Source organism: Piliocolobus tephrosceles, chromosome 1 (assembly GCF_002776525.5).
Source record: "Piliocolobus tephrosceles isolate RC106 chromosome 1, ASM277652v3, whole genome shotgun sequence".
In the NCBI taxonomy this organism is placed as follows: Eukaryota; Metazoa; Chordata; class Mammalia; order Primates; family Cercopithecidae; genus Piliocolobus; species Piliocolobus tephrosceles.
Genome location: NC_045434.1, coordinates 155,452,435 through 155,480,069, shown reverse-complemented (window position 1 = coordinate 155,480,069; position 27,635 = coordinate 155,452,435). Strand labels below are relative to the sequence as shown.

General features: G+C 36.9%; 1 protein-coding gene across 20 annotated transcripts in view; it reads left to right on the top strand.

Annotated features, from left to right (window-relative positions):
* SGIP1 (SH3GL interacting endocytic adaptor 1) overlaps positions 1-27,635 on the top strand; it is a 224,350-nt gene that overhangs the window by 162,504 nt on the left and 34,211 nt on the right. For 11 of the 20 annotated variants that reach the window (XM_031933930.1, XM_031933934.1, XM_031933925.1 and 8 more), the window contains 3 exons: positions 158-285; positions 1,229-1,355; positions 6,472-6,531. In XM_031933930.1, the coding sequence (XP_031789790.1) occupies positions 158-285; positions 1,229-1,355; positions 6,472-6,531 (315 nt within the window). Of the gene's footprint in view, positions 1-157; positions 286-1,228; positions 1,356-5,472; positions 5,539-6,471; positions 6,532-27,635 lie in introns of all 20 variants that reach the window. The other 9 variants (XM_031933936.1, XM_031933926.1, XM_031933932.1 and 6 more) reach the window with 3 other exon arrangements.

Here is a 27,635-nt window from a genome sequence, read left to right as displayed (position 1 = left end):
AAAAAAAAGAGAAAAAACAAAATGCTACAGTGTTTAGTGTAGTAACTGCCAAGGCAAAAAAAAAAAAAAAAAGTGTCCGGGTCTGGCATTGTACTGTGATAACAGCGCTTTGGCCCCCTGTGTTTCCAGCCATTTTTAATATCAGCTTGTTTTTCAGGTGCATCATCCCCTGCTCGACCAGCCACTCCTTTGGTTCCTTGCAGCAGTACCACTCCACCTCCACCCCCTCCCCGGCCTCCATCCCGGCCAAAGCTACCACCAGGCAAGCCTGGAGTTGGAGATGTGGTATGTTCCCTTCTGCTCTGGCTTGCTCAGAAACAGTAAGAATGACAAACAGAAGCTCCAAATGCCTTCAGGTCTAAGCGTTTAGAGAACTTGTACAAACAACCCTGACAGGTGGCATGTGAAAGACAGTCACTGCAGTATGAGTGTACATTTCAACCCTCCTCAAATTTCTGCCATCTTTCAAGCCAAGGTCTAAAATGACAGGCATGGTATGCTTGGGCCCTCATCTCTGCTACAGTGGGTTAGATGCAAATGATGATAGTAACATTCAATAGCACTAAATCCTTTAGAAAGAGAGCTGTTTCACAATATTTGTCTGATATTAGAAAACTCCAAGAGAGGGCAAATCCTGGCTTCTGATCCCAGAATGCAGATGACTTATTGTTAGTAGGTACACTATGTGAATATACAGTGAAGGAGTGGTGGCTTGAGGAATTTGTTGCAGAAGTTTCTTGCCGTGTGTTTTAAGGCTGAGGAGTGGAAAACATTCTGTGTGAACAATTAAGAGAGACTTGTGGCAGAGGTAGATTTCTTTGGCATTTGCACACAGGAGTCACAAACAAATGATGTCCATAGTATTTGGCTGAGTTAGCACAGTACAGTATTTTTGTATTTTGTTAGCTTTAGATGAGTATGAACTCTCACTCTGTGTTACCTACTGAGTCCCTGAGGGCATGTGAGTTCGGTCCTGAAACAGACCCACTGACCGTGTCACAGATCCCAGCTTCTGTAAGCTCAGGTTTAACATGTTATGGTTTATCGTTTCTCCAGCTCCATTCCACAAACTCTTGTATAGATATAATTAATTACAGTGTAAAAATGGTGTCGTCTATTCTTTAAAAACCTAAGTTGTCGTATCTGGGGTTGGGAGACATTAACAATATGAAACAAAAATGCTGCAACCTGTGTATCTAACTTTTCATCTCTTTTCTTCTCCTTACAGTCCAGACCTTTTAGCCCTCCCATTCATTCTTCCAGCCCTCCTCCAATAGCACCCTTAGCGCGGGCTGAAAGCACTTCTTCAATATCGTCAACCAATTCCTTGAGCGCAGCCACCACTCCCACAGTTGGTAAAAATTCTCTCCTCTCTTTTAATCCGTTTGTGGTTTTGACTGGCTATTTTTAATTGTCTGAAATCCCCAAGGCCCTGTGTTTCTGGTTGAAATTGTTTTGCTGTATGTTTTGCTACTATTACCTGACTCTTCTTTTAAAACCACCTTCTCAGCAAAGGAGGCAAAGTGCTTTACCTAAGCAAATAAACAAATACAAGAACATTAACACCTGTGTTTTGCAGGAATTTTCTTATGCTGTTCCATACAGAGTTATTCAAAAAATAAGGAAGAAATCGCCAAGGAAGGTCTTGTAATTTAGATATTATTTCTTAAATAAAAATGTCTCCTTTGAGGGGAAATGTTTGTTTAAATTCCAACCATGTACCACATCAGAAATCACAAAATTTAGAACTTGTATTTTCTTGAAGCTTTCATTTCTTCATCATTTTTGGTTGTCCTTATGTTGACAAATGGTATAAACATCGGCATTGTGAGACTTGAGCAAACTTTTCGACATTTTTTTTCTAGTGCTTTTCAGTGATGTGTGGTCAATTTTCCCAGAGAAATAAGTCGTTGGTGGCATTTTCAGGAAATGCCTTTATGCCTCTTTCCTTATGCTGTGATGAAAATGAAGATTTGAGAATGGCTGTTCAGCTGGATGGTTTTCCAAGGTTTCAATGCTTCATTTTGCCTGGAGCATCACTCCCCTTTCCAAAGCTGGTCTCTCTCTTTTTCCACCTCCCAGCAGGAGACAAGGTCCTGTTGCCTCTCTCATTTTTGCATGGTGTCTCCAACCTAGGGCTTTCCCATTCCATTTTTCCCATGGGATTCCCATTCCCCGTTGTCTTCCTTTATTGTCGGAACTCCCCTCCAGCTCTTCCATAGTGTAAACCACTTGGCCCATCCCACACTGCTTGGGAGAATGGTTAACTAAAGCTAAATAAGTTCCTTCTGCTACTCTTGGAAGAGTAGACCGCACAGTTGCCTATGTGAGAAGTAGCTTGATCAAAGTCTAAAGCCTTTCTGGAGAAAGAACTGCCTGTTTCCCAGAGAAATAGGTTAAGTTGTGCCTCTTAAGTCCCCCAAAGGGAATTTCAACTACATCCCATGCTTTATATTTTTAATCAGATCTTCCCAAAAGAATCTTTCAAGTTTGGTGAAAATAGAGCCAGCTACCTAGTTTCATGTGAGTTAGCAACAGACAGATATTTAACATTATTTATGTAGCCAAGTTTGTTCCTGTCTGCAACATCAATTGGGGCAATTTAGGGCTTCCTATCTTTCAATGCCTAGTAACTCATTTCCCTCTGTTTTGTTTGTTTGTTTCTGTAACTTTTTTTTTAATTCTATCTCCTTAATACTCCTTGATTGCTATAAGCCATTCCCCACACTGTCACTCTTTTTCAAGATTAGTTGTTTCACCTCCTTCATGTGATTTGCCTTGTTGGTCAGAAAGGAAAGTAAGAGTAAACTGTCACTCAGACACCTGGCCCCAAGTGACCTCAGATAAACCTGTAACATGTTCTTTCAATGCACTGTGATTCATAGAGAAAATAGCACACACAAAGAATTTGAACTGGCCAAGCGCAGTGGCTTATGCCTGTAATCCCAACACTTTGGGAGGCTGAGGAAGGCGAATCACGAGGTCAGGAGTTCGACCAGCCTGGTCAACATAGTGAAACCCCATCTCTACTAAAAATACAAAAATTAGCCGGGTGTGGTGGCGGGCACCTGTAGTCCCAGACACTCGGGAGGCTGAGGCAGCAGAATCCGTTGAACTCGGGAGACGGAGGTTGCAGTGAGCCGAGATTGTGCCACTGCACGCTCTAGTCTAGGTAACAGAGCGAGACTCCGTCTCAAAAAAAAAAAAAAAAAAAAAAAAGAATTTGAACTTTGTGCATATTTGTACAATGTGTTTCTATACTTTCTGCCACAGAAATCTCAAATCCTGGCCAGAAACTTTGATCCTTAGCACATCTAGTATGGGTTCTTTCAAGATGAACCAGAGTGAGTTTAAAAAAATATATAGCCATGTAAGACAATAGTCACATTGCTTTATTACTAAGGAGCATACTGATTTAATCTGTTTGATTTTGTTGTGTTTATTTGGTGTCCATCTTCCTGCTGAATTCCTCACCCTCCTGCTCTGTCTTTTCACCTGCTGTGGGTCACCTGACAGCCACTTTTCTCTGAAGTAAATATATTGTCAAGACTGACTGTCCCCAGGCTTCCTGTGCACTGCTCTTCCTCTCCGGAGAGGATGCGCTTCGGCTGTTTAACACCAAAGGGCCTAATCACGACTGACTTGGAATGTCAACTTAATGTAGTCAAATGGTGTGAGGGAGGTAGAGAATTTCAGCAGCAAATTCTCTGAGGTTGATAGCTCAACATTTCCCTCCCACCACAATACTTTTTTTTGACATTTCCTATGGTACTTGAGCCAAAATTGGGGCAAATCTAAAGTAATTCAAGAACTAAAGTTTTAAGACCAAGTCTAAACCTTCTACACAGCAATTCATGTAAGAAAATGCCCCTAAATGACTTTGGATATGAAATGTCTCATGACAGCTGTGATTACACAATAGCAAGTCTGATGCCACAGCTGAAAATAGGACTTTTTGTGTATTGTCACACTCACATAAGGAAGAGCTCCCATACAACTGCCTTTTACTGAATTGAAGACACCCTCGATTGAAAAATGTACCATTATTTTATATACAACTGAGAAAGGGGAGAAAAACTACTGACTGAGCTAAGATAAAATGCTTTTTTATTACATTAATTATTTCAGACAGATTAGAGTGTGGAAAAGTGCACAGTTTAGAATCAATGAGCCAGGTTTGGTGGTGTGCAGTGGTAATCTGGTGGTAATCCCAACTGAGATGGGAGGATTACTTGACCCCAGGAATTCAGGACAAGCCTGGGCAACGCAGCAAGATTCTCATCTCAGTTTTTAAAAATAATAAATAAATAAAAAGAATCAATGAAAAACAGTAAGTTCTCTTGCACTAGTAAAAGCTCACAGGACCTCTACTATATGATTTGGGGGGAAATCCTATTAATATTATGGGGATAGGGAAATTGCTTAAAGTTACTCTAAGAAACAAGCTCCTTGACATTTCAAGATACAGAGTTAACAATAGAGATAATGAGGAATATTATCATTAAATTGTAAATATGGAGTCAAGCTAATAGAATATTTTCCAAGGAACATTATTCTTTGTGGAATATTTTTTCTACCCTCATCCATTTCCTTCTCTGCATTTTTCTTTCTTACTGGTCTTTGTACAGATTTTATTTCATTTTCTATTAAAGTTGTAATAGTATGCATAAGACGTGTGGCATTGAGTACTTTTTAAAAATCACATAGAGTCAAAATCCCAATTACTTGCACTTGTTAGTTGCTGAGAAGGGAGACCTTAGAAAGAGCTGAATTGGTTACAGTCCAGAGCACTAATTCATGCATGATGTTGTGACCAATTTACAAAGACATTCAGACACAGCTGGATACCATAGACAAAGATAAAATTATGATAATGCTGTTCAAAATTAACAGTCCATAACTATCAAAGGCAGGTGCAAGGCAAATTGAATTTGGATACTGATGAGACTGAAATGGGATAGTTCATACAGGGACCTTGGATTTATACTGTTGCTTTTTTATGGCCATGTTAAAAGCATCTACTTTCCCCATGGGAGGAAGGTGCATGCCGAGTGAGCCTATTGAGCTGTCAGTGCTCTATCAGGAGATTCTTGTTGATGGACATATGTCTGACCATTTGAGAATTGTGTTGGAGTGAAATACACTTGCATAAGTCAATTTTTAATGACAGTTCCTTTAGCAACTCCCTGAGAAGGTGGGGCGTGACTTCTTCCCTGGAGCTGACTTCAGACAAATTCACAGATGCTAAGCCCTGGCATTTTTTTACATTTTAATTTCCTCTCATAGAATCATCACAAAATAAGCAAAACACTTTTTTATATCATAATCATAATTCCAGTGTTTTCAGTTTTGTTTCCTTTTTCCATTAAAATCATTCCTGTGTTTCAGTCAGTAAAGTGGGCTTCTTGGTTTCATTTGGGATTTGTATTTGTGTTTTCGTTTTCCATTCGTTTATGTTTCTTTGGTTCGTAGTGTCAGAAGATGATGTTTTTTATGACAAACTGCCCTCGTTTGAAAGGCGCTGTGAAACGCCTGCAGGTATGGTGCTAGCCAAGTGATCTCTAGAGACCTAGATTCCAAAAATCCAAGTCATTATCCATCTGAATGCTATAAACTTCATGGACATGCCCCTCACCTCATGAGTGTCCAGTGCCTGTCAGATGCACCCTGTATATTTACTGTTCCTTGTGGAACTCATGCCACTGAAATTTTTTAAGTGACTATATTAAAAAACAGCAGGTTGCATGACAGTTTCTCAGTGAAGAGGTTCAAAAAAGGTGAGATGCTATTGCTGTGTGAATTTACAAAGCAAAGAATAATTTAACTGCTCAGAATTACATGTCCGGTCACTGCTTTTTAATTTAAAAATAATAGAGCATCATTAGTAATCTTGTTTTCTCTTTGGTACATAGGTAAAGGGTGTTTTGTGTCTGGATGCCTAAGGTGATTCCAGGGGAGGGGATGGAAGATATGTGACATCTTCCCTGAAATTTATATTGATACGCAATGCTTTGTCATTTAAAACCTAAGCTAATGTTTTCTACAATCCATAACTCTGAGTTTATCTTTTTGGAAACATAGAAGGGGATGGCATTGAAGATGAAATGGATACAGCAATTGCTGGATGACAGTTTGCCCAAATTAGTGCAGTTAAAATATGCTGACGCCCCTGCATGGCCAGGAAGACTTCCGCTCCATGCACACAAGCACCAAGTAGCAAGCGACCACCAACACGTGCCCATTCCTTTAGGCCTCCATAGCTTTGCTTTTGCTTTCTGTTTCCTGAACTTAAAAAAAAAAAAAAAAAAAGCGCAGATTGCCAGCCTTTCCTTTTTCCTGCACGCTAATGGCATGTAGTGCCTCCACCCTTCCCTATAGTGAGATTAATGACCTGCTCTGTAACTCACATTGTGTCCTTCTCTCTCCCTCTCCTTAACCCTTCCCATCCCGCTTCAACTCCTGGCCATACAGAGAATGAACAGCCTTCCCTCGTTTGGTTTGACAGAGGAAAGTTTTATTTGACTTTTGAAGGTAAGTAGTGCATAGCATACCAGATTCTAATTTATACTCCTCCTCATCCTTATTTCCTCATTTGCATTTCCAAATCCCAGTTCTCTTCAAAAGTTCTGGTCTCACTTTCCATATGAAAATGCTATGGCTACTTAGAAAATATTCAACACTAAAGGAAACACTACATGAATTTGGTTTGTATATGATCTTCAATTTTTTCACATTAAAAAAAGTTCAAGCTAATTTGCAGTTAATATTGGTTATTTAATGAACTAAGGTCAATTGAAAATAAAACAAAACAAAACACACTTTTTTGGCCAAGGAACTTAACTCTGTCAACCAGGGCTCTTTCCTAACTCTTTTGCAAATGCAGTGCAACAAATATAAGGATATTTTTGGTTGGTATTGGCATTTAACTTGTTTTGGATGATTAATATTTTAGATGCAACATCTATTATTGTAAAATCTAAATATGTAAAAACATTCTTATGACAAGGAATGCCGTATAAGAGATCAGAAAAATTGGGAAAAGAAAAAAAGGAGTATATTAGTAAGTTTGATCTGCATCTCCTGAAATTACAATTAAGATAACTTCAGTAAAATGGACAACTATTGCTGGACTTGCCATTTTAGAAGATTAAGGAAAATATACATAAATGTAATGTCAAATATCTAACCTCACTGTTTGATCATTTGTTATATTCTGCATTAAGGATAAGCATTCTTCTGTTTTCTATTTAAGTTCTAAATCATCTTAACAGGCCAGTCATTTGATTAAATGGTCCATTTAAACTAATGGTGGGGGAAGAGGTAAAGTAATTTAATTTATTATATGGGCCATCTTACACATAAAAATTTATCACATAAAATCCTACTTTCTAAGATTTTAAATAGCTACATTTATCCCAGGATCAAAAGTTGGCCAAAACACATTTCACTCTAGAATTGAATCTAAATATTGAACTTGTTTTTGTGTTTCACGGCACCAAAATAGAATTTTTGGAACTTGAGTGTGTGTTTTAATGCAATTTTAAAAACCAGAATGGCTGATATACATAAATAGTTTGTATAGTTGTGGCTTTTTTCTCTCAACAATGAATTTTGCTTGCAAGATAGTCATTGAGATGGAAGTTCTTAGATAGAACTTATCCAGAAAAAGCTCGGGTAGTATTAGGAAAGATGGTCTGATTTCAAATTTCGCAGACATCCTGATTTCTTGAACTGGCCTCGGCAGAAGACAGGTGAATAAGCAGTCTTCAGGAGAGGAGGTATCTTCTGCACATGAAGTCAAAGCCTTCATTGCCTCCGGTCATTAATTTTGTGATAACCAAGATGCAAAGTCCACAACTTGTGACCTCCTAAATTTTCTCTTTGAATTAAACGAAATTAATAAGTGCCCAGGTATTTTTTTTTTTACTAATCGGCACGTTGCCAAAGAAGAAACTCCAGTTGCATAGGTTGGTAATCTTAAGGTAAAGCAATACCTGTATATTTAAAGGCACTTTGGTTCCATCTGGTCACACCAGATGATGTAGTTTACCTTCTTTTAACTAGGAAATTAAGCAAGGCACTTTGCCAACCCTCAAATAATTGTCTGGAGCTTAACGACAACAACGACAACAACAACAAAAAACTCTGACAGTTTTTTGTTGTTTGTTTTAGCTAGTGTATGTGTCAGCTTATTTGTTTATGCTTTATTGTGGATCTATTTTGAGAGACAGAGAGAGATCCTTTTTGAAGAAACCAATCTAAAGACATTTTTGGTTGTCTGTTTGTTTTAAAGATACATATTATCAATCAAATATAAATATTTAATAAATGTATGGAATAACATATCACATTTTATGAAAATATATTTGTCAGTAGATTTCTGGGTATTTAAACTTGGTAACATTGCCATTTTAATTAGTGAGATCCAAATTCCTTAAGCATCTCAACTTGGGCCAAGAGAAGTCATGCAAGAAGAATTTTAATAGAAATTAATTGAAATCTCTAGTACTGTATTATCTTAATCTTGGACTTTGTTCAAGTTTAAGTATAAAGGAGGCTACTTGAAAGAATATGTGAATAACCATATCATGAATGTCGGTGTCACTGTTTCTCTCGCTAAAAAATGTTTATGCAGGTAAAAGTGTATTCAAATGCACATCAAGGGAAGCCTTAGAAGAAACTAAAAATGATGTCTTGCTATCTGAGCAAAAACAGCTATAGTTTTTACACGGAGATTTGTTTTCATCGTATACATACATTAGACTTGGGTATTTTTAGCTAGTAAAACCTAGAAGAATTTTTTTTAATTTTTCTGCTCTGATGATAAAATGACATAGAAATGGTGACATTTTAATTTACCTTGAGAATAGGGCCCCCGCCTAAATTTTTATACTGCAAAAACATTTTCCTTCAACATGCTTTATTGAATAGGATTTCTAACATATTCTTTTAGGGCACTCTGGTTTTACCTGCATTTGTTATTATTAATATTAATTATCATTATCTTCAATTCTTCATTCAGGGAATGTAGAAGAAAGATTCCCACATCAAAATAGTCATCAGTTCCAAATAGCTTTTCAATTATTATTTATTGACTTCTAAATAGTATTTTTATAGTGTTCAAAACCCTATTCTGTCTTATTCATCATTTCATTCTTACAATGCTTTAGATATCATTATCACTTAGTTAATATTTGAGCTACTGATCAACCAATCAACTAAGTGACGTGTGACTTTATTTGAGGATAACATGAGGTACTTCACACTTCCAAATTTAAGTTAATAATAGAGATAGAAAAGTGTTAGTGGTTCTAATTCACAAGTCCTAGTGCTTTTCTGAATGTTTTACTTTTAGAAACAGCTTCACTGAGATATGAATTTATAATAAGAATTATATTTATTTTAAGTTGGGAAACCCAGTAAAGATTGCAAATGGTGGGTTTTTTTTTTTTTTTTTTTTTTTTTGAGACGGAGTCTCGCTCTGTCACCCAGGCTGGAATGCAGTGGCGCCATCTTGGCTCACTGCAAGCTCCCCCTTCCGAGTTCACACCATTCTCCTGCCTCAGCCTCCCCAGGACTACAGGCGCCCGCCACCACGCCCGGCTAATTTTTTGTATTTCTAGTAGAGACGGGGTTTCACCGTGTTAGCCAGGACTGTCTCGATCTCCTGCCCTCATAATCCACCCACCTCGTCTTCCCAAAGTACTGGGATTACAGGCGTGAGCCAACGCGCCCAGCCCAAATGGTGATGACTTTTTAAATTCATCAAAGACTGTATCCTATTGAAGCTATCAAGTATTCTGAGGTGGGAGGGCAAGATATTTTCATGACAAATATTAAATAGAAGATATGACTGCTAGATATTTGAACAATTCCCTAGAGTGTTTGAACATCTAGATGTTTCCAGAAATGTGCTGCACTTCTCCTTGGTTAGCTTTTTAAACTACAAAATCATCTCCTATGTGGTGATAAAAAACAAACAAACAAAAAGTCTGCTGCCTTAAGTTCTTAACTGGCCTCGTGTGGGGATTTCACCTCTATCATCTGCTCATGTAGCCTCTTACATCTCACACACTCTCATCTCTAGACTGCTCTGTGCTCCTGTTTACTGGTCTTTTTCCCATCATTCCCCAGGAACATCACATGTCTAGCAGTATCCTTCTCTACATTTCAGTCTCTCGGATGAACTTGTCCACCTGTTTCCTGACAAAATCCTGACTCGTAAGAGCCATCACTTCCGTAGAACTCTCCATGGAGACCTCTCTTCAGTCTTCTGTGGATTGTTCATCATGGGACTAGCAGGCAGAGTTTGGATTTTCTTAGCTCCCTATTGCTACTTCCAAAGCCTTCCTGATTGTGAGAGCAGCCGTCTGATAATTCTACCCTCTTCCACTCCTTATTGCTGTTAACAGTTGACCGCAGAGCAGTCCTCTGCATTTACGTTAGAGGTGCTGGCAGCTTGCGTGTCATCCTCTGTGCCACCTCACTTCCCAGCATCATCCTGTGACATAGAGTGTATGTGTGTGACCCGTCTCACACACTGGCTCCAGGGCCTCTTGATTTTTGCTCCAACAAGCTTTCTCTACACTTTATTCAGTACTCCACACCTCTGGCCACTCCCTGGAAATCGTTCCCCTGGCAAGTCTCATTTCAGCTGTTTCATAATTAAGAATTTGTCACCCTTTTTGTACACCAGGGACTTTATGAAGCAATATTCTTTCATTCAACAAATATTAAGTGACTGCCTACTGTATACTAGCACTGTCCTGGGCACTCCCCACTAGTGAACAAAACAGAAAAAATCCCTGTCCCCGCAGAGGTTATGTTCTACTATGGAAAGTTTAAAATAAAAAGATAAATAAGTAAAATATATATAGTATGAATATGGTAATGAGTTCTATAGGAAAAATAAAATAGGAAAGGAGAATAGAGCATAGTGAGGGCTGCAGTTTTAAATTGGGGGATTTGAGGTTGAAAAATGAAAAATAAAATAAAAATAATAATGAATATGAGTAGTTAACATCTGAGAATTTACCATGTGTAAAGCAGTCTCCATCTATTATTTTATTTCACCTGCACAACTCACTGATGCAGAAACTGAGATTCAGGTAATGTAAGTAACTTTCACAGGGTCACACAGTCAAAAGAGACAGAGTGGCAGGATGCAGTGGCTCACTCCTGTAATTCCAGCACTTTGGGAGACCGAGGCGAGTGGATCACCTGAGGTCAGGAGTTCAAGACCAGCACAGCCAACGTGGCGAAACCCCACCTGTACTAAAAGTACAAAAATTAGCTGGGTGTGGTAGCATGTGCCTATAATCCCAGCTACTTGGGAGGCTGAGGCAGGAGAGTTGTTTGAACCCAGGAGGCAGAGGTTGCAGTGAGCCAAGATCATGTCACTGCACTCCAGCCTGGGCAACAGAGTGAAACTCCATCTCAAAAAAAAAAAAAAAAGAGACAGACTAATGATTCAAACTCTGGCCACCTATCCGGAGGCCACTCTGCTCCATCACCTCACCCTACTGTACATACATAATCTCATTCAGTCCTTGCCACAAAGGTTTTGCCCTAATCTAGCCTTCTAGCTCTCTAATTTCCTGATACTACATCTTATTTTTCCCTTTTATTTTTAGTTGACAGCTAATGATTGTCCCATTTATAGGATACCAAGTAATATTTCAATACATGTGTATTATGTATAATAATCAAATGAGGGTAATTAGCATATCCATCATCTCAAATATTTATCAGTTTTTGGGTTGTGAACATTCAAAATCCTCTTTTTGAAAATATACAGTAAATTATTGTTTTCGCTACTTACCATACAGTGCTATAGAATACTAACATTTAGTCCTCTTACCTAGTTGTGATTTTGTACCTATTAACCAGCCTTTGACCCCACTGAGACCTCTGTCCTCGTGTTCTTCCTGTTCTCAGTCCACTAACCCAGGTGGAGACACTCAAGTTCTTTTCATTATCCGGATGAGACCCGAGACAGGAAACATACGTTTCTGAAAGGATCTTAATCATTTACATAATAGGAGCTACATTTTTTCTCTTTGGAGTTATATTATCTCTGTGAAAAAAATAAACGCTTGGGCATTGTAAATGTCTGACCATCTTAAGCAGGTTATTAAATACCCCTGCTTAGTAATTGGCAAGTCACAATTATAGCCATAGAGCACTCGACTTTTCTTACCCTGATGTAGCAATAAAGCAAGAAATGAACAGGTCAAATTTCTCACATGCAGTCACAAGAATACTAATTCATTCATTTGAGAGTCACTAAAGAAAGGAAAATTGGAAGATATGACCAATTTTCTGGGAAGCAATGGCTATGCCAAATTCACATTATTCTCAAGTGGGACATGTTCGCCAGTAGTACTTACCCCACTGAAGTCCCCTTTCAATCTATAACAGGAAAATGTTTAAGTACCCACTCTGCAAACCACAGCATTAAGTACGACCAGGTTGGGGAAACAATACAGAAACATTAAAAGCAGTTTTACAAGACTGTCTTCGTTAGAAATATTAGAACCACACTCCCTGGCTATTCTGAGTTTTTATATGTGGACTGTATTGTATATCTAAAATGAAAAATTCATTCTATTAAAATAACTGAAGGTCACAGAGAGTTTTTTTAATAGCCTAAACCTGTTAAGAAGATTAAAGTTGAGCTGAACCTGCAAAATGTTCTATCAGGCAGTTCTGCCAGGGTTTCAGTAGTATACTTTACCTCTTCACAATAAATTAGTTCCTTGGTTCTGAAAATTTTGACATTGACCAGCATGCTGATTATACTTGGTCTCCTGCTCTTTGAGACAGTTGTCCTGTCTTATTCATGGTTAGTGTACAACTGTCATGCTAGTGACAGAACAGAAAGCCAGCAAAGTGTCCCCTGTTTCTGGCCTGAGGTCTAGGCCAAAATGGAAGGAATAGGCTTCTAGGGAGGACATAAATGTACAGAATTCGTATTAGAATTCTACTGATGGGAAAGCTGGAGAGCAGGTGTTACCTTCTGTTCCAAGCATGTCACCATGCAAGGAGTACCTAGTTGGTGAAAATATTGTTTTGCTTGGATTCAGTGTATCTGGGGTGCTGCTGTTTTTGCCAGTAATGCTGATGCAATGTATTGCTGATGAGCGCTTAACATGGGCTACATTCTGAGCTAGTTACTCCACATCCACAAGCTCATGTCACTCACACAACAGTCCTAGGGAGTGGGTACTATTGTTAATCACATTTTACAGATGAGTAAACAGAAGCTCTGAGCACTTAGATAACTTCTCTGAGATTACACAGCTAGTTGGTTGTTAAATCCATTAGAGGGGAGTTACTGATAACACAGCTAGTCAGTGGTTAAATACGTTAAATGGGAGTTACTATTATGTCACAAAACTGATGTTCCTAACCACTATGCTACTCAGGTCTTGGTTGTGTCACTCAATAACCATGCGATCTTGATATTTAATGTCTCTGAGTCTCTGTTCTATCATCTTTAAAATGGAAAGCATAATACCCACCTGTCAGGATAATTAGGAAAATCAGATAAGATACATTGTTTTTGTTTAATAAAGTACTATACATATGAAAGGTTTTAAATTATCCATGCTTGAAGTTGCATCAAATTAAATAAGAATTAAAGGAAGAGACCAAGAAGGTATTGCATCCAAGATGCATTTGTTTCTCATTTCTGGTCTCTTCCTGGTCTCTAAAGTGATCTCTTGGGTGTCTGGTGGTGACTATGCTTAGAAGCTTCTTGTGTCTCTATCAGACTCACTGATAATGTAGCTTCTTCCTCTTATGGCCATAATGGTCCAAAACACAGTTGTTTCTGAATATGTCTCTCATGCAAAAGAAAATCAACACAATCCAATAGGTTTACAATAGATAAACATTGGGCAGCATTTGCTCTGCTCAAGATTGAAGCCTTTCACTCCCCAGAGAGGAACGGAACCCTGCATGTCAGCTGCACTTCCCTGGGTGCAAAAGTAGGTTCTAGAACAGGACTTCTCATCTGACTGGAGTAATCAAATGGGGAACTAACAACAACAGCAGAAAGTCTTGAGCCCCGCAAAAAGAAGAGTTGCTATGTGTGGACAATTTTAAAACCTGAAGCGTAAGTTAAATAGCTCCCCAGAGCAGGAAAATGAGTAACAGAATAGAAAAGTTAAAGAATATCCACTCATTTATTTCTACATTCAATGCTTCACAACCAGTCCAGGAGCTCTTAGCTACAAGCCCTTGTGCTGGAATTATGGAAGTGAAATAATACAACTTCTGCCTTCCAGTAGTTCACAAGAAGTAGAAGAACAGAAGAAATAGAAGAGTTTGGCACTTCCTATACAAAGCATCCTGTAGCAAAGGCAATGGTAGAATTGCAAAAATGTTCTAGTAGTTAGGGTGATGGAAGAAATGGGAGCAACATTATACCTGCGTAGACTCTACTTTGAAGCAATGTAACATGTTGCTGTGTTAGAGTCTAATAGAAAATCTTATGTGATAACTAAATGTTAACCTAAGCTATGTTTGGTATTATCCTAGTATTAGAAAGTACACATATACATACATATGCACACACACACATGCACACACACATAGAGATAATAGAGAAAAGGATATGGAATATATATCATATATGATAGGATATGGAATATATGTGTCATATAAGATATGATATGTATCACACATATTCTATACCATATATATGATATATTGACATATTGATATAGTATACATATATAGTATATCAGCTATATCACATTTTACATATGTATCATATATAATATATGACTGTAACCTACAGTATGATATATATGTTTTATATATGATGTATATCACATGTTTTCATATATGACATATATCATGTTTTCATATATGATATATATGAAATATGGAATATACATGATATATTGCATATCATAGATATTTCATATCACATATATAAAGAGAAAAAGAACTCTGTGTGTGTGTATGTGTGTGTGTGTGTGTGTTTATGCATGAGTTCTAGAATAAGCCTTCTAAATCTTAATTACAACCTTAGCACAATGTGTGACTTTAGGCAGGTTACTTAACCTCTCTAAGACTTAGTTTCCTCCTCTGAAAATTGGAATAATAATGGCACCTCTTTCATAGGGTTGTGGTCAAGATTAAAGTTAAACATTGAGAACAGTGCATGCAAAGCACTCAAATATAAGCAACTGTTGTCCAACTTCATGCATCCTTTGCTTGTAACATGGCTGTGTTTTACTTAGCTCTTGGCTGCTTTGGAGAAGTTTCAGTTGTGGCATTCTTGTCCTCTTCCACATGAAAATATGACAATTTGATTCTGCTGTGAGTTGCTGCATGGTCTCCCTTCCTTGTCAGCAGGGATGATAAGCAGTGTTTTCTCTGCTGGTATGGAGCAAGACAGTGATTTGGAAGCATCATGCCACTGCATTGCTGTACACCCTTTGCCTCCACTAGAGCCCATTATTAAAGCTGACTTGTTGAGACTAATGTTCTGCATGGCAGTGTACTCCTGGGGGTTCTGTGTTAACACTGATGGGAGATGTGGCAGAAAATCTTTTACCCTCTCTTTTATTAAAGGATTTGTAAATCATAGCACTTCTGCAGATTTGACAAATGATTTCAAACTTCCTGAGAAAAGAATGGAGAAGCTGAGAATTCCAGGGGGAAACTGCTTCATCTTTGGATGGTTCTGAGCCTTCAACATGCAATTGCTGGCTGATGACCTCTATAGAGTTTGTTCTATTATGTCTTTTAAGAAGAGCTGTCCACAGACTTCGGCTGCCTACCCCATTTCAGAATACTCTTTTTATGAACCTCTGACATAAATGAATGAAGAAAGTATACTAGTGATTCAAAGAGATTTTATTAAGACTCAGAAGAAGCTCCCACTTACAAGCCTTTTTAAGTGTCTGGTGTGGATATATTTGATCAGCACCACATATACTCCAAACAAATTTTAGACAGTTACTTGTGTAAGGTTTTTGCAAACTATAAAGTACTATTCAAAAGTAATCATTTCCTAAGATAATAATTAGTATTAAGATATATTTAATATGTGCCAGACATGTGCTAAGAATTTCATATTAATTGTTTCATTTATTACATCAAAGTTTGACTGGGAGACATTAACATAAGGCATTAACATAAGTCATTGTCCTTAAGATTTTAACCTTTTTATGTCTTCAACTATTTTGCACTGTGTGTGTAATCATTTCTGCCACAGCATGGACTGTCAGCAGACAAAAAATGTCATGGACTTTGTCTTCTCTTCTGCTGACTCTGCTGTACCCAGTCACCAGGAACCAAGTGAATACGGCCTTGGGGCTTCTTTTCTTGCTGACGCACATTCACACAGGCAGGGTGTGCTATTTACAACTGTGTTTCTTAGTCTTCTATTCAGCGTAATAACAGCATGACTTCCCCTAAGATCTGATTCAGAGAATTGAAATATGCTCGGAGAAAACATGAGAGGTTTTTCTGGAGAAGTGTCCCAAGGGTAATATTAATTGTTCAAGGATGTTTCGGAAAAGTTGCAATCATCACTGTGGCAAAAGAATCTAGGAAGAGGAAGTATGAGTTACTTAATGTCGGTTACTCCTTTCCTTAGATTTTTGCCTTTTTTGGACTTTACACACAGCCCATTTACTATGAAACTAGCAGCTCAAATAGCAGGCTTTCAGGCAGTCAAACTGTGGCAGACTGCATTCTTCCTGCTTCTCCAATCATATTTATCAGTCTCATTGGGGGAATAACTTTCAGTAGTGCTCAAAATCACCAGCATCCAATTTGTAACTGCAAGGACCCATTCAAGAAATAAAAGAGAGTTCTCATAAGTGGGAGTTGAACAATCAGAACACATGGACACAGGGAGGGAAACAACACACACCGAGGCCTGTCAGGGGTCGGGAGGGAAGGAGAGGGACAGCATTAGGACAAATACCTAATGCACATGGGACTTAAAAACTGGATGACGGGTTGATGAGTGCAGCAAACCACCATGGCACATGTATACCTATGTAACAAACCTACACATTCTGCACATGTATCCCAGAACTTAAAGTAAAATTTAAAAAATAAATAAATAAAAAACAAAATCTTTCTGAATTCCAGTTACATTAAAACAAAAACAAAACAAAACAAAAAAACTTCTTCATTACTTTGGATCACAATGTATTTCTTCTTTTTAATGAATTATTGTTTTCAGTATAATCTGAAACTTTTTTTGTTATAATTTGCTTCTTACTATCAAACTATTTATTTTAATTTGGTTACTCATCTTCATTACCTTTATCTCACATTTTAATCAAATATTTTAAATTTTGTATATATTTTATATTATGCATAAAATATAAACTATATATTATATAATATAAAATATTGGCCTGGCGCGGTGGCTGAAGCCTGTAATCCCAGCACTTTGGGAGGCTGAGACGGGTGGATCACAAGGTCAGGAGATCAAGACCATCCTGGCTAACACGGTGAAACCCCATCTCTACTAAAAAAATACAAAAATTTAGCCGGGTGTGGTGGCAGCGCCTGTAGTCCCAGCTACTCAGGAGGCTGAGGCAGGAGAATAGCGTAAACCCAGGAGGCGGAGCCTGCAGTGAGCCGAGATCCAACCACTGCACTCCAGCTTGGGCGACAGAGCGAGACTCCATCTCAAAAATATATATATATATAAAATATTATAAATAACTATTTATACTATAAAATATACATTATATATATTTATATGTATCATATAATTTATATAGAGAGATACGTATTTATATATAATATATACTATAAATAAATATTTTAATAAATATTATAATAAATATAATATTTGATATTTTAATCTAAATATTGTCTTTTCTCTTTGATAAATAAAAGTAAAGATGACAAAAGAAAAAAGAAATAAAGAAGAAATGTAGAAATCTCAATGATATTTAAAATTCCAAAGTAATTATCAATATGTACTTACATTTTTTCCTCAATATCAAAGTAACACACATTATAGAAAACTTGGAAAAATAGAAAGTTATTTTTAAAAAGATCTATAATCAAATAACTGTAGATGACTGCTTTTATCATTTTGATGTTTTTCAGTTCTAAGATTTTGCATGTGAATGTGAGTCTGCGTGTGTGCGTGTATAGTTTATATTATCACACAGTGTATAATTATGCATCCTTTTATTTTAACATATGCTAATGTTCCCCTTGACACTTCAAAGGATTTAGAAATAGCTCACAGTTGGCTTTATTGTAATCATGATATTAATTTAAGCATATTATTACTTTTAAAAATTCAAACATGGGAAAGTATAAATAAAAGAGTAAATATCGCCCCAAAATCACACTATTTAGAGAGTAGTAGAAATAACATTTTTGATGTTTTGGTGAAAATTTTTGATGAAACCCTCTCTGCATGTATCTGCACACACACGCACTGACACACACACACACACACACAAATATGTGTGCTGCATTTACTTGACCCAAGAAGCCGTACATTGGGATATGCTCCATTGTTTTCACAAGTGTTTGGGTGCAAAATAAACTTTGTCAAGTGTAGAAAAGCATTTTTTTCCCCAACCAATAATAATAGACAAAGTGCAAGCCACTATCTTCAGTATAACCATCAGAAACTCAGCCTAAATCTATTTCGTGTTCAGAATCTGCAGACACATCTGAATCACTTCTGGCCATCAGCAGTTACAGTTAATATCATAGTGGCATGATGACTTTTCTATATCATATGTTTATGACTTTGACCTCTTTATACTCTTTGCATTGATGGTTTAATTTTGTGAGACATCAAAAATTCCAGAATTTTATCTGCGTTAGCTTTCCAGAATTTACTTATAAATTGTTGCAAAGTAAACAATTTCCTTGAAAGTCAACAAGAAATTTTTGACAGATACAGTTTTAGCATCTGAGTGTCCCTTTAGGATGCATATCAATCGTAACCTACTCGTTTCATCTTTCAAAATTCTGTAGCTTAGATTCCAAAGAATGTGGCAGTTTCTTTCACCAGCAGTTGCATAGTCTGGTAGACGACTGTTAATTTTCCAAGAGAGTTGATGAGTTGTCCAGGGGCGTTCACATCTTTGGCCCTTTAAGCCTGAGATTAGTGCTTCTCAAACTTTTTTTTCATTATCCCTCTTTCCTTGCCCAGAGAGCCTCTATTAGACCTTGTTTTTCCCTAATTGCTCCCCAAGTCGAATTCTAATATCACAGATGTACTGTACATCTGGTCATGTGCTATATGTGTATTTGTGTGCTTTGTATATTTAACAAGTAAGATTTCTTTCACCTTCCCCAAAGAACCAATTTTTACTCCCTTTGGGGTGATACTTCCGCTTTGAGAAGGCATGCCATGCCTGCAGCTAGATCTGGGATCACAACTTCCTAGGATGTAGGGGTGAACATCTTTAACACAGGGTAGGGTTTAATAATACAATGGAAGTTAGACCTGGTTTTCAGTCCCAGCTCCCCTACTTACTGTAGAGCAAATTACCTAGAGCAAGTTATTTAACTTCACTAAGGTTTAATTTTAAAAAGTGTACCTCAAAGAGATGTTTTGAGATTAGAAGACATGAGGCATGTAATGTGTTCAGCACAGTGTTCATCGTATACAAGTGCTTTACATAAATTAGCTTTTGATATATTTATTCATATTCTTCATAGTACCACACTATAGCTGGCTGTTTCCGATGCTTGATCAAACTCTCACTGCTGTCTATGTGAAAGTGTTTAAAATTTGGCTGTATGAGTCTTCATACTAAGACAAAGGAAATCCTGTTTTTAGACTAACTGAGGAAATCAATTTGAACAAGTATACATTCACTTTTCTTTCATTTTTATTATGGCTTTGTCTTCTGCCTTATGTTCATATTTAACAGTAGTTTTTTGTTGAATACGCTTGTTCTGACTTCAATAATAAAAAGAAAGTACAATTTTCTCATTTTCTGAGTCAAACATTTTAGGAAGTTAATTCAACTGGGCATTAATTTTGGATGACAGTTTAGGTGCTCTAGGCAAAGACCCAGGTTGAAGACAAATTCTCTACCAAACGTGGAGAAAAATGTCAATTGGTTGTATGTTTCTGGACTGAGCAGAATTTGAAAAGTGAAAAAATATATATGCACATGAAATACATATATATAACCAGGGCAAGTGAGCAGAGATTTATGAAGAGGAAGACTGGAAATAACTCTTCCTCTTTTTTTACATTTACATACTCAAATCCAGTACTCTTAATTCTACTCTATGAGAACTGACTTTCTTTTTTATTTATTTATTTATTTATTTAGGGCATCCATGCATGTTTATTAATCATTCGAATTTCTTTTTTATTTTAACTGTTATACTTTAAGTTCTGGGATACATGAGCAGAACATGCATGTTTGTTACATAGGTATACATGTGCCATGGTGTTTTGCTGCACCCATCAACCCGTCATCTACATTAGGTATTTCTCCTAATGTTATCCCTCCCCTAGCCCCCCGCCCCCAACAGGCCCCAATGTGTGATGTTCCCCTGCCTGTGTCCATGTGTTCTTATTGGAGAACTGACTTTCTTAAGTACACTTTCCTCATTATCATGAAGGAGAATATGCAGCACTCTGAAAAGCATGTAGCAAGGATAACTCACCCAGTGCCACCGTGGGTGAGGACGAGGCCTATGGGGCTCTTATATGGAAAAGTGTGGAGTCAAGTGAATCTAGATTTGAATTCTGACTCCACCATTTACTGGCTGCAAAAACATGGGTAAATGGTTCTCTCCTCTCAGACTCAGTTTCTTGATCTGTAATACATGGTAATGCCTATCTGGGCACCTGGTTGTAGTCATAATTAAATGATGCACTATGTGTAAAGCATAAAAGACAGGATCCAGCTCATAGCAAGTACTCAATAATATTGTTCCTCCCCTTTTGAGGTTCACCCTTTTTCCTCTGTATTCTCACTCAGCAGGTCAATTGATGCTACTTACCTTGGGACAAGAGAAGCCAAGGCAGCACTTACAGAAGCTTCTTGACTTTTTTAAGCTTCAGTTTGTCAGCTGTAAAATGGGGATAACAATACATCTTTCTTAAAAGTGTGAGGATTTAATAAGGAAATGCGTGTGGAACATTTAGCACAATCCCCAGAATTCAGAAACTATATGTTCTTTTAGCATTATTATTAATTAGATTAGGTGATGGTATAAGACTATCAAAACACTCAAGAGAATATTATATAGAGATAGATATTTATATGCAGCATGCACACACACAATTTATACACATATAAGATATATTTTATATATCTTACATATTTTATATAATATTTTATATAATCTAAGCCAACTACAATCATAATATTCCAAGATGTAGAGAAAAGGGAAAAAAATTAAAAATTTATATGTGATAACTTTATTTCGACTTCTTTTCTCCCAAACCTATCCTAAACATTTTTTAAAAGTTTTTGCTATGATAAACAAGTAACTTTATTAATCATCACTTCAGCTAAGATTTACAATGTCACAGGAGCATACTTACCTTTTCAAGTTAAGCTCTCATGATACAGTTCTTTCTACTGAACTATATAGAAAGAATTTCTACTTTTCTTTTTATGCTTTCCTCATTTACTAAATGCATTTGGTGCTGAGGAGAGCCTGAAGCAGTATGTTACATGTCATGACTGTGAGGCAAATTCTTCTTCACTGCTAATGATAATGGCTGCCAAGTTATTGAGTTTTTACTGTGTGTCAGGTATTGTAATTTACATAAACTAATGAAACTCTTTGTCCCAGTGTTCACTATTGGTTACCTTGCAGTTACTGGATTCTGAAGACAAGCAAAGACCACAGCAACATGAAACTATTTACTTATAACCTTAGTCCTCATTCTAATACACTTTTTCCCAAATTAACACTGGTGTCCATCCCCACCCATTACATGAATGCAGAACCCAGTAAGTTTTCCCATAAACATCTGATCATATAAGCAATGGATATACCATGCAAATACAGTGCATATTTATTGCAAGTGAAATTGCCAGTCTTAGAAAGGGTATAGGATTCCATGAAGTCCATGAAGCTGGTGGTATAAAGCTTTTCATCACACCCAAAGTCATTGTCAGTTTAGAATTTAACAGAAATTAAAACTATTAATTACTAAAAAAGAGGGAAAAACATAAACTTACATCCGAGCCACTTCAAAACAAAGACAAGAAACTGAGAGACCCTTAGAATAATGTATAAAACTCTCAATTAATTCTGCAATAATGCTCCATTTATGATCATGAATCAAAGCCAAACCTAAATCTTGGGTGATGTGTAAAGCTGTAATACAATTTTATCAGAAAAATATACCCTTCCCAAAAATATCAACAAAATTACTTTTATTCATTCTAAGAACTCAATTATTAATGTAGCTTAAACTTTGTTAATAAAAGATCGTTTCACAAGTTTAGTTTATGACAGGTTAGAATCTCAATCAAACCTGTCTGTCGTTATGCACTATGAAATTTTAGTATCCATTTTAAGTACCTTAATTGTTAAATGACTTCTCTGTTATTGACTATTCTCAAATAACAAGAACATAGAACATCCTGTATCATCATATTTAATCCTCCCAGTGTCTGTAAAAGGTACTCTCTTTATTTTACATTATGATGAAGCTGAAACTCAGAGAGGTCAGGTAATTTTTTCAGGGTCACAGAGTAAGGGTAAACCCCAGATTCAGAATTAATTCAGTCTCTTTCCAACATTCTTTCTCTTTGTCCCTGCATTATATATAACATATTCAATAAATTATTATAGAGTAGGGTCTCATTTATCCTTTTCCTAATTCTAACTAATACAATCAGCTTTTAAAGAAAAAACTATTCTAATTTTCACTCTTTGCTGCTTCATATATCTTCTGGAGCATTGTCTCTCTTCTATGCACTCTGAGGCTTTCTGATGTCTCCATCTGTTGGTTATATCCCTGTAATGTCATCCCTGGGCATAAGGGTCATTTGCCCTCTGCCTGCAGCAGATCTGGTAGGGTGGGCAGTTGTTTGGCCTGATAGCCTGCAAAATGGGGACAGTCATTAAACAAATCAGACCACTCTCTCCTGCTGTCCATGCTTCAGATTGTGTTTTCGGAGTGACTGTTTCCAACCTCAGATGAACAGAAGGTAAAATATGCAGCTCTCTTGGTATCTGGCATTAGTGGTGCAGATCCTTCCTGCATTTGGATAAGATTGGGAGAACTGGTATTATTGTCCTAATTTAACAGAGGTGAAGCTAGAATCATTGACCATCTCAGGTCAAATATTGAAGAAGCACAGTCAAGACTAAAGCCCACACCCTCTGACACCATCCTAGACTCCTTATTGCAGGCGTTTGTTATCTGAATTTGAGCAGGTTACTTAAGCACTCTAGCTTTCCTATACGAAACAGTTGTTTGAAATAGCACCTACTTGGTGAGATGGTGGTGCAAATTAAGGAAGATAACACATGTGAATCATTGCACAGAGTATGAACATATTACATAATAGATATTACCATTTATTGTTAATTTTGTGAAAATGCCACAATACCCCCAAGGGAGCCACTAGTTTGACATAAATTCATACTAAATGTAAAACTGAAAATACGTTGTCTTCATGAGCTGGCTTTGATGAGAGAAAGTGCTAAACTTCAACATTGCAAAGTGAACGAGATTATATGGAAAATGGAGAAAGTGCACAGGAAGAGGAGACTGGCCTGCCCGAATGCAGGCTTGCTCACTGCACATGATTGGCAGAAGTGCATAGGAGGCACCTTGATTAAACTCAGGAGGCTCCTTTATTTATAAAAGGAAACCTTATACTTGTATTCAATTTCTGTACCTGTGCATTTTGCTTTTTTTCTCTTTCCTCTTTTTTTCTAATTTTGCATTTCTCTTCTAAAAACTCTCTTCCTCTTCTTTAAACACTTACATATACAATCTGTTCTCCTTCTTCACGTTCATTTTTCATTTGTCTTCCCATGAAATGCTTTCATAAATTAAGGACCTCATCTTTTAAAGATGTCAGAAGTCATACTGCTATTAAGAATTTAAATTATTTCTAGCCTCAGGCTGTCTACATGTGTATATCTGTGTGACCTTGCTTGATAATGAGAGTCACAGAAAACTGCCTTTCAGAAAACACAGTCACACACTGGTGATTCTCTGTGCCCTCTTGGGTTCCTCAGAACCCCCTCAAAGCGTGCATGTCAATTACTTCCCAGTACTCTGGAGATGCTTTTCTGTTGGAGGTCCACAGGCTAATGGCAGCAACTCATCCTTCTGGGGATACCACAAATACAGCATCAGGTTCCTAAGATAACTCTCTCCTGACTTCTATGCTCCTTGAGCAAGGTAGGCAGGAGGGTGGCATCCAGAGTCAGGCAGTGCTTGGTTTGCATCACAGTTCTGTTTTGATTGTTTACTTGCCAGGTGATGATGGCAAGGCTGTTGAATGACTTGAAACCATTTTCTCATCTGTAAAACAAGGGCAAGAATGGTACTTATAGCGCTCATAAACTTACCTTATTACCAGGATTAGTAATTAATATAAGTAAAGTCCTTTGAATAGTGGTTGGTATGCAGTAAGAGATAGAAATTTTCATTGCTGCTACAATTACCATTAAGAGAGCCAGAAAACCTAAGACTGAATTTCAGCTTCACCACTTACCAGCAGGGTTACTTTGGGCTAGAGATAATTACACCTAACCTGTGTACACTCCAGTGTACCAAGGACATAAAGCCACGTTAGTGTTTGATTTTTGATGTTATTGAAGGACAGACATAAAAACCATGTCAATAAATACTGCCTCCAATTGAATTCTTGGTAAATTATTATTAACAACAATAATATAATAATTACAATATTAGACTGTTCTCTAACTCCACACAGTGTTTCATTTGTAGTTAATATTATAATCCTCTTTTATACAATAAACTCCATAGAGGAAAGGATATGCCTCATACATTTCTGTGTATCCCTCGGCACCTAGCACAATGTCTAATTATTACAGGAACTCACATTTTAATAAATTAATTATGATTATTCAAATAATCAATTTGTTTATTTGAATAAAATAAATATGCATTCAACCAACTTTATCTCCTATTGACACAAGTATTATTATCAAGCCACTGAAATCAATATAAGAGCTACCTATGTGATATGTGAAAAATTAGGCATACATGCACAGATTATATGATAGAATTTTAGTGACGGAAGGAAGCTGAAAGAATTCTATGCTAACTCCATGCTCAATAAAGAATTCTATTTGTTTTGTATCTCCCTTTGTTTCTGCCTAGAAACCTACTCAACTTCAAAGAGCAAACTCTAATTCAACAATCTCAGTAAAGTTCACCCTGACAAAAATGACAGCAACAAAAACAATAATGTTAGCCATATGTTTTCAAGTACATACCATGTTAAGTATTTCACAAATGTTATGCTGTTTGATGTTCACCATGAGCCTTTAACATTGATACTATCTTTATACCATTTTAAAGATGAGGAAACTGATTACAGAGAGACTTAAATACATTGTCCCTCGACATACAGATGGTAAGCCAAAGAGCCAGGATTCACACCGAAGTCTATATGACTCTAGAGTCCAGGTTTCCTTTATTAAATCAACTAATAGCATCTGCTATACCACTCATTTAGTAATTAGTCTTGCAGTGAAATAATCCCATAGTGATGTCACTTGAACCATCATCTTACCTAACCTCTTGTTTGCATACATTATTGTTATTTAGTTTTCCATATGTTTATGTTTTTCCTGAAAGACTACATACTTATGTTCTCACCACTATTTGTACATGGTAGTGTCTCAGTAAATATGACCGAGCCACCCAAATCTCCAGTGAGGGTATGCTGTTTTCAGGGCAGTTTATTTTTCTGTTAGAAAGTTATTCTTACTGTAAAAATTTTAAATGCCTATAGACGACTTAAAATCATAGGATCTTAAAACACAGACACTATGCCGTCTATTGCCTTCATTTCATGATCGAGAGAACCTAAGTTTAAGAGATATCCCCAAGGCCACAGAGCTATTAACTTGCAGATCTATAGCCTTGAACTCTGGTCTCCAGAGTCGCTGTCTGTTAATATTATTTCAGTTATTAGAAAACAGTTTCCAGGCCCCTCTTAGTCCTCTTAGGCCATAAGGCTTGAATTTCTCATTATCTTGGACACTTTTCTGGTTTTAGCCCTGTTTTCCAATAATGCTACTAAACAAAAACTCTCTGAGGTGCTATGGGGGAATGAAAGCATTCATTTATTACTCATATCATTTTCACTGAGTATAATCTTTATGCAAAATACCTGGTATTCTTGTCAATTAAACATTGATCTGCCTTTTGATTTGGTCATTCTACTTTGTAGGAATACATTACATCTTAAGGAAATTAAAAAAGGAAAACAATACCAGTTTAAACAAAGATGGATTTAGATTGCTATCTAGAAGTGGTTCAACATTTGGACAATGTTTGTAGAATAACAGATAGTTGCAGAAAATGATATGTAGACTAAATAGCAATAAAAAATATTTTAAGTGGGAAAAAGTAAAACACAAAATGGCTTATCAATTGCGATGTATAGGGATGTGAAGAAATTAGGGTTATAAATTTTGGATCCTTAAAGATAAGAAGGTTCTTTGTAAATGTTTGTTGTTTTATGTGTTTCTGCTTCCCTGGCATCACTGATCAGTTCTACAATAAGGACTATAGTGCCCAGAAGTTATCATAGCTAGAAGATGTGTTGTTGGGGGACGCAGGGGGAGGTGGGTAAGGAGAAATGGGTCTTGATCATGCCACAGATGGCCTTGTGTATCATTACACTGAAGAGTGTGGTCTTTGACTTGTGGATGTGTGTTCCAATTGCCATCTGTGAGCTTTAAAACAAAGCATACAAGCAAACGAAAAGCACTACAACCGTCATTTCTAGTGATGTGTCTCTTACTCATCCTTTGATAGAGCCCAAGCTAGGCAAAAGGTTTAGAACTCAACAATAGAAAATTGATGATCAACTGAAACCTCCAGGTGCTTTTTTTCTCATATTCTTCTACCAAGCAAGTTTTCACCAAACCACAATTGTTTCATTAATTTTAAACCTTGATATATAAGAATTTTACATTTGTTTCTGCTGATATTTTTCTTTTAAGGAAATTTTTGCTCTTTTAATGAATCTGCCATGATGATCATCATAAAAGTAGCTAATCATTACTGAGTGCTTACTGTGGTTCAAGCGCGGTGCTAAATGCTTTGCCTCATTTTATCCTCAGAACAGGCCTACAAAGTGGGTATCATGACATCATCCCTGCCAAAGATCATTTAGATAACAAGTGTCAGAGACAGGACTCAATCCCAGGTATGTCTGATACTAAATTCCATGCTCTTAGCCACTACAATGTGCCATTTCTGAGCACTTTATTCAGTTTTATCCAAGCCACTAAAGAGCCCAGACTAGGGACCAGTCTCTTAGATAATCCATTAGAGAGTTCCTTCGCAATGGATGTATAGCTACTGATTCATGCTCATTGGATATTGTGATTTATCTAATTATCAATTCACTTGGCAAGACTATAATCCATACAACTTTTACTATTTTATTCACAAGACTATCCTAGAA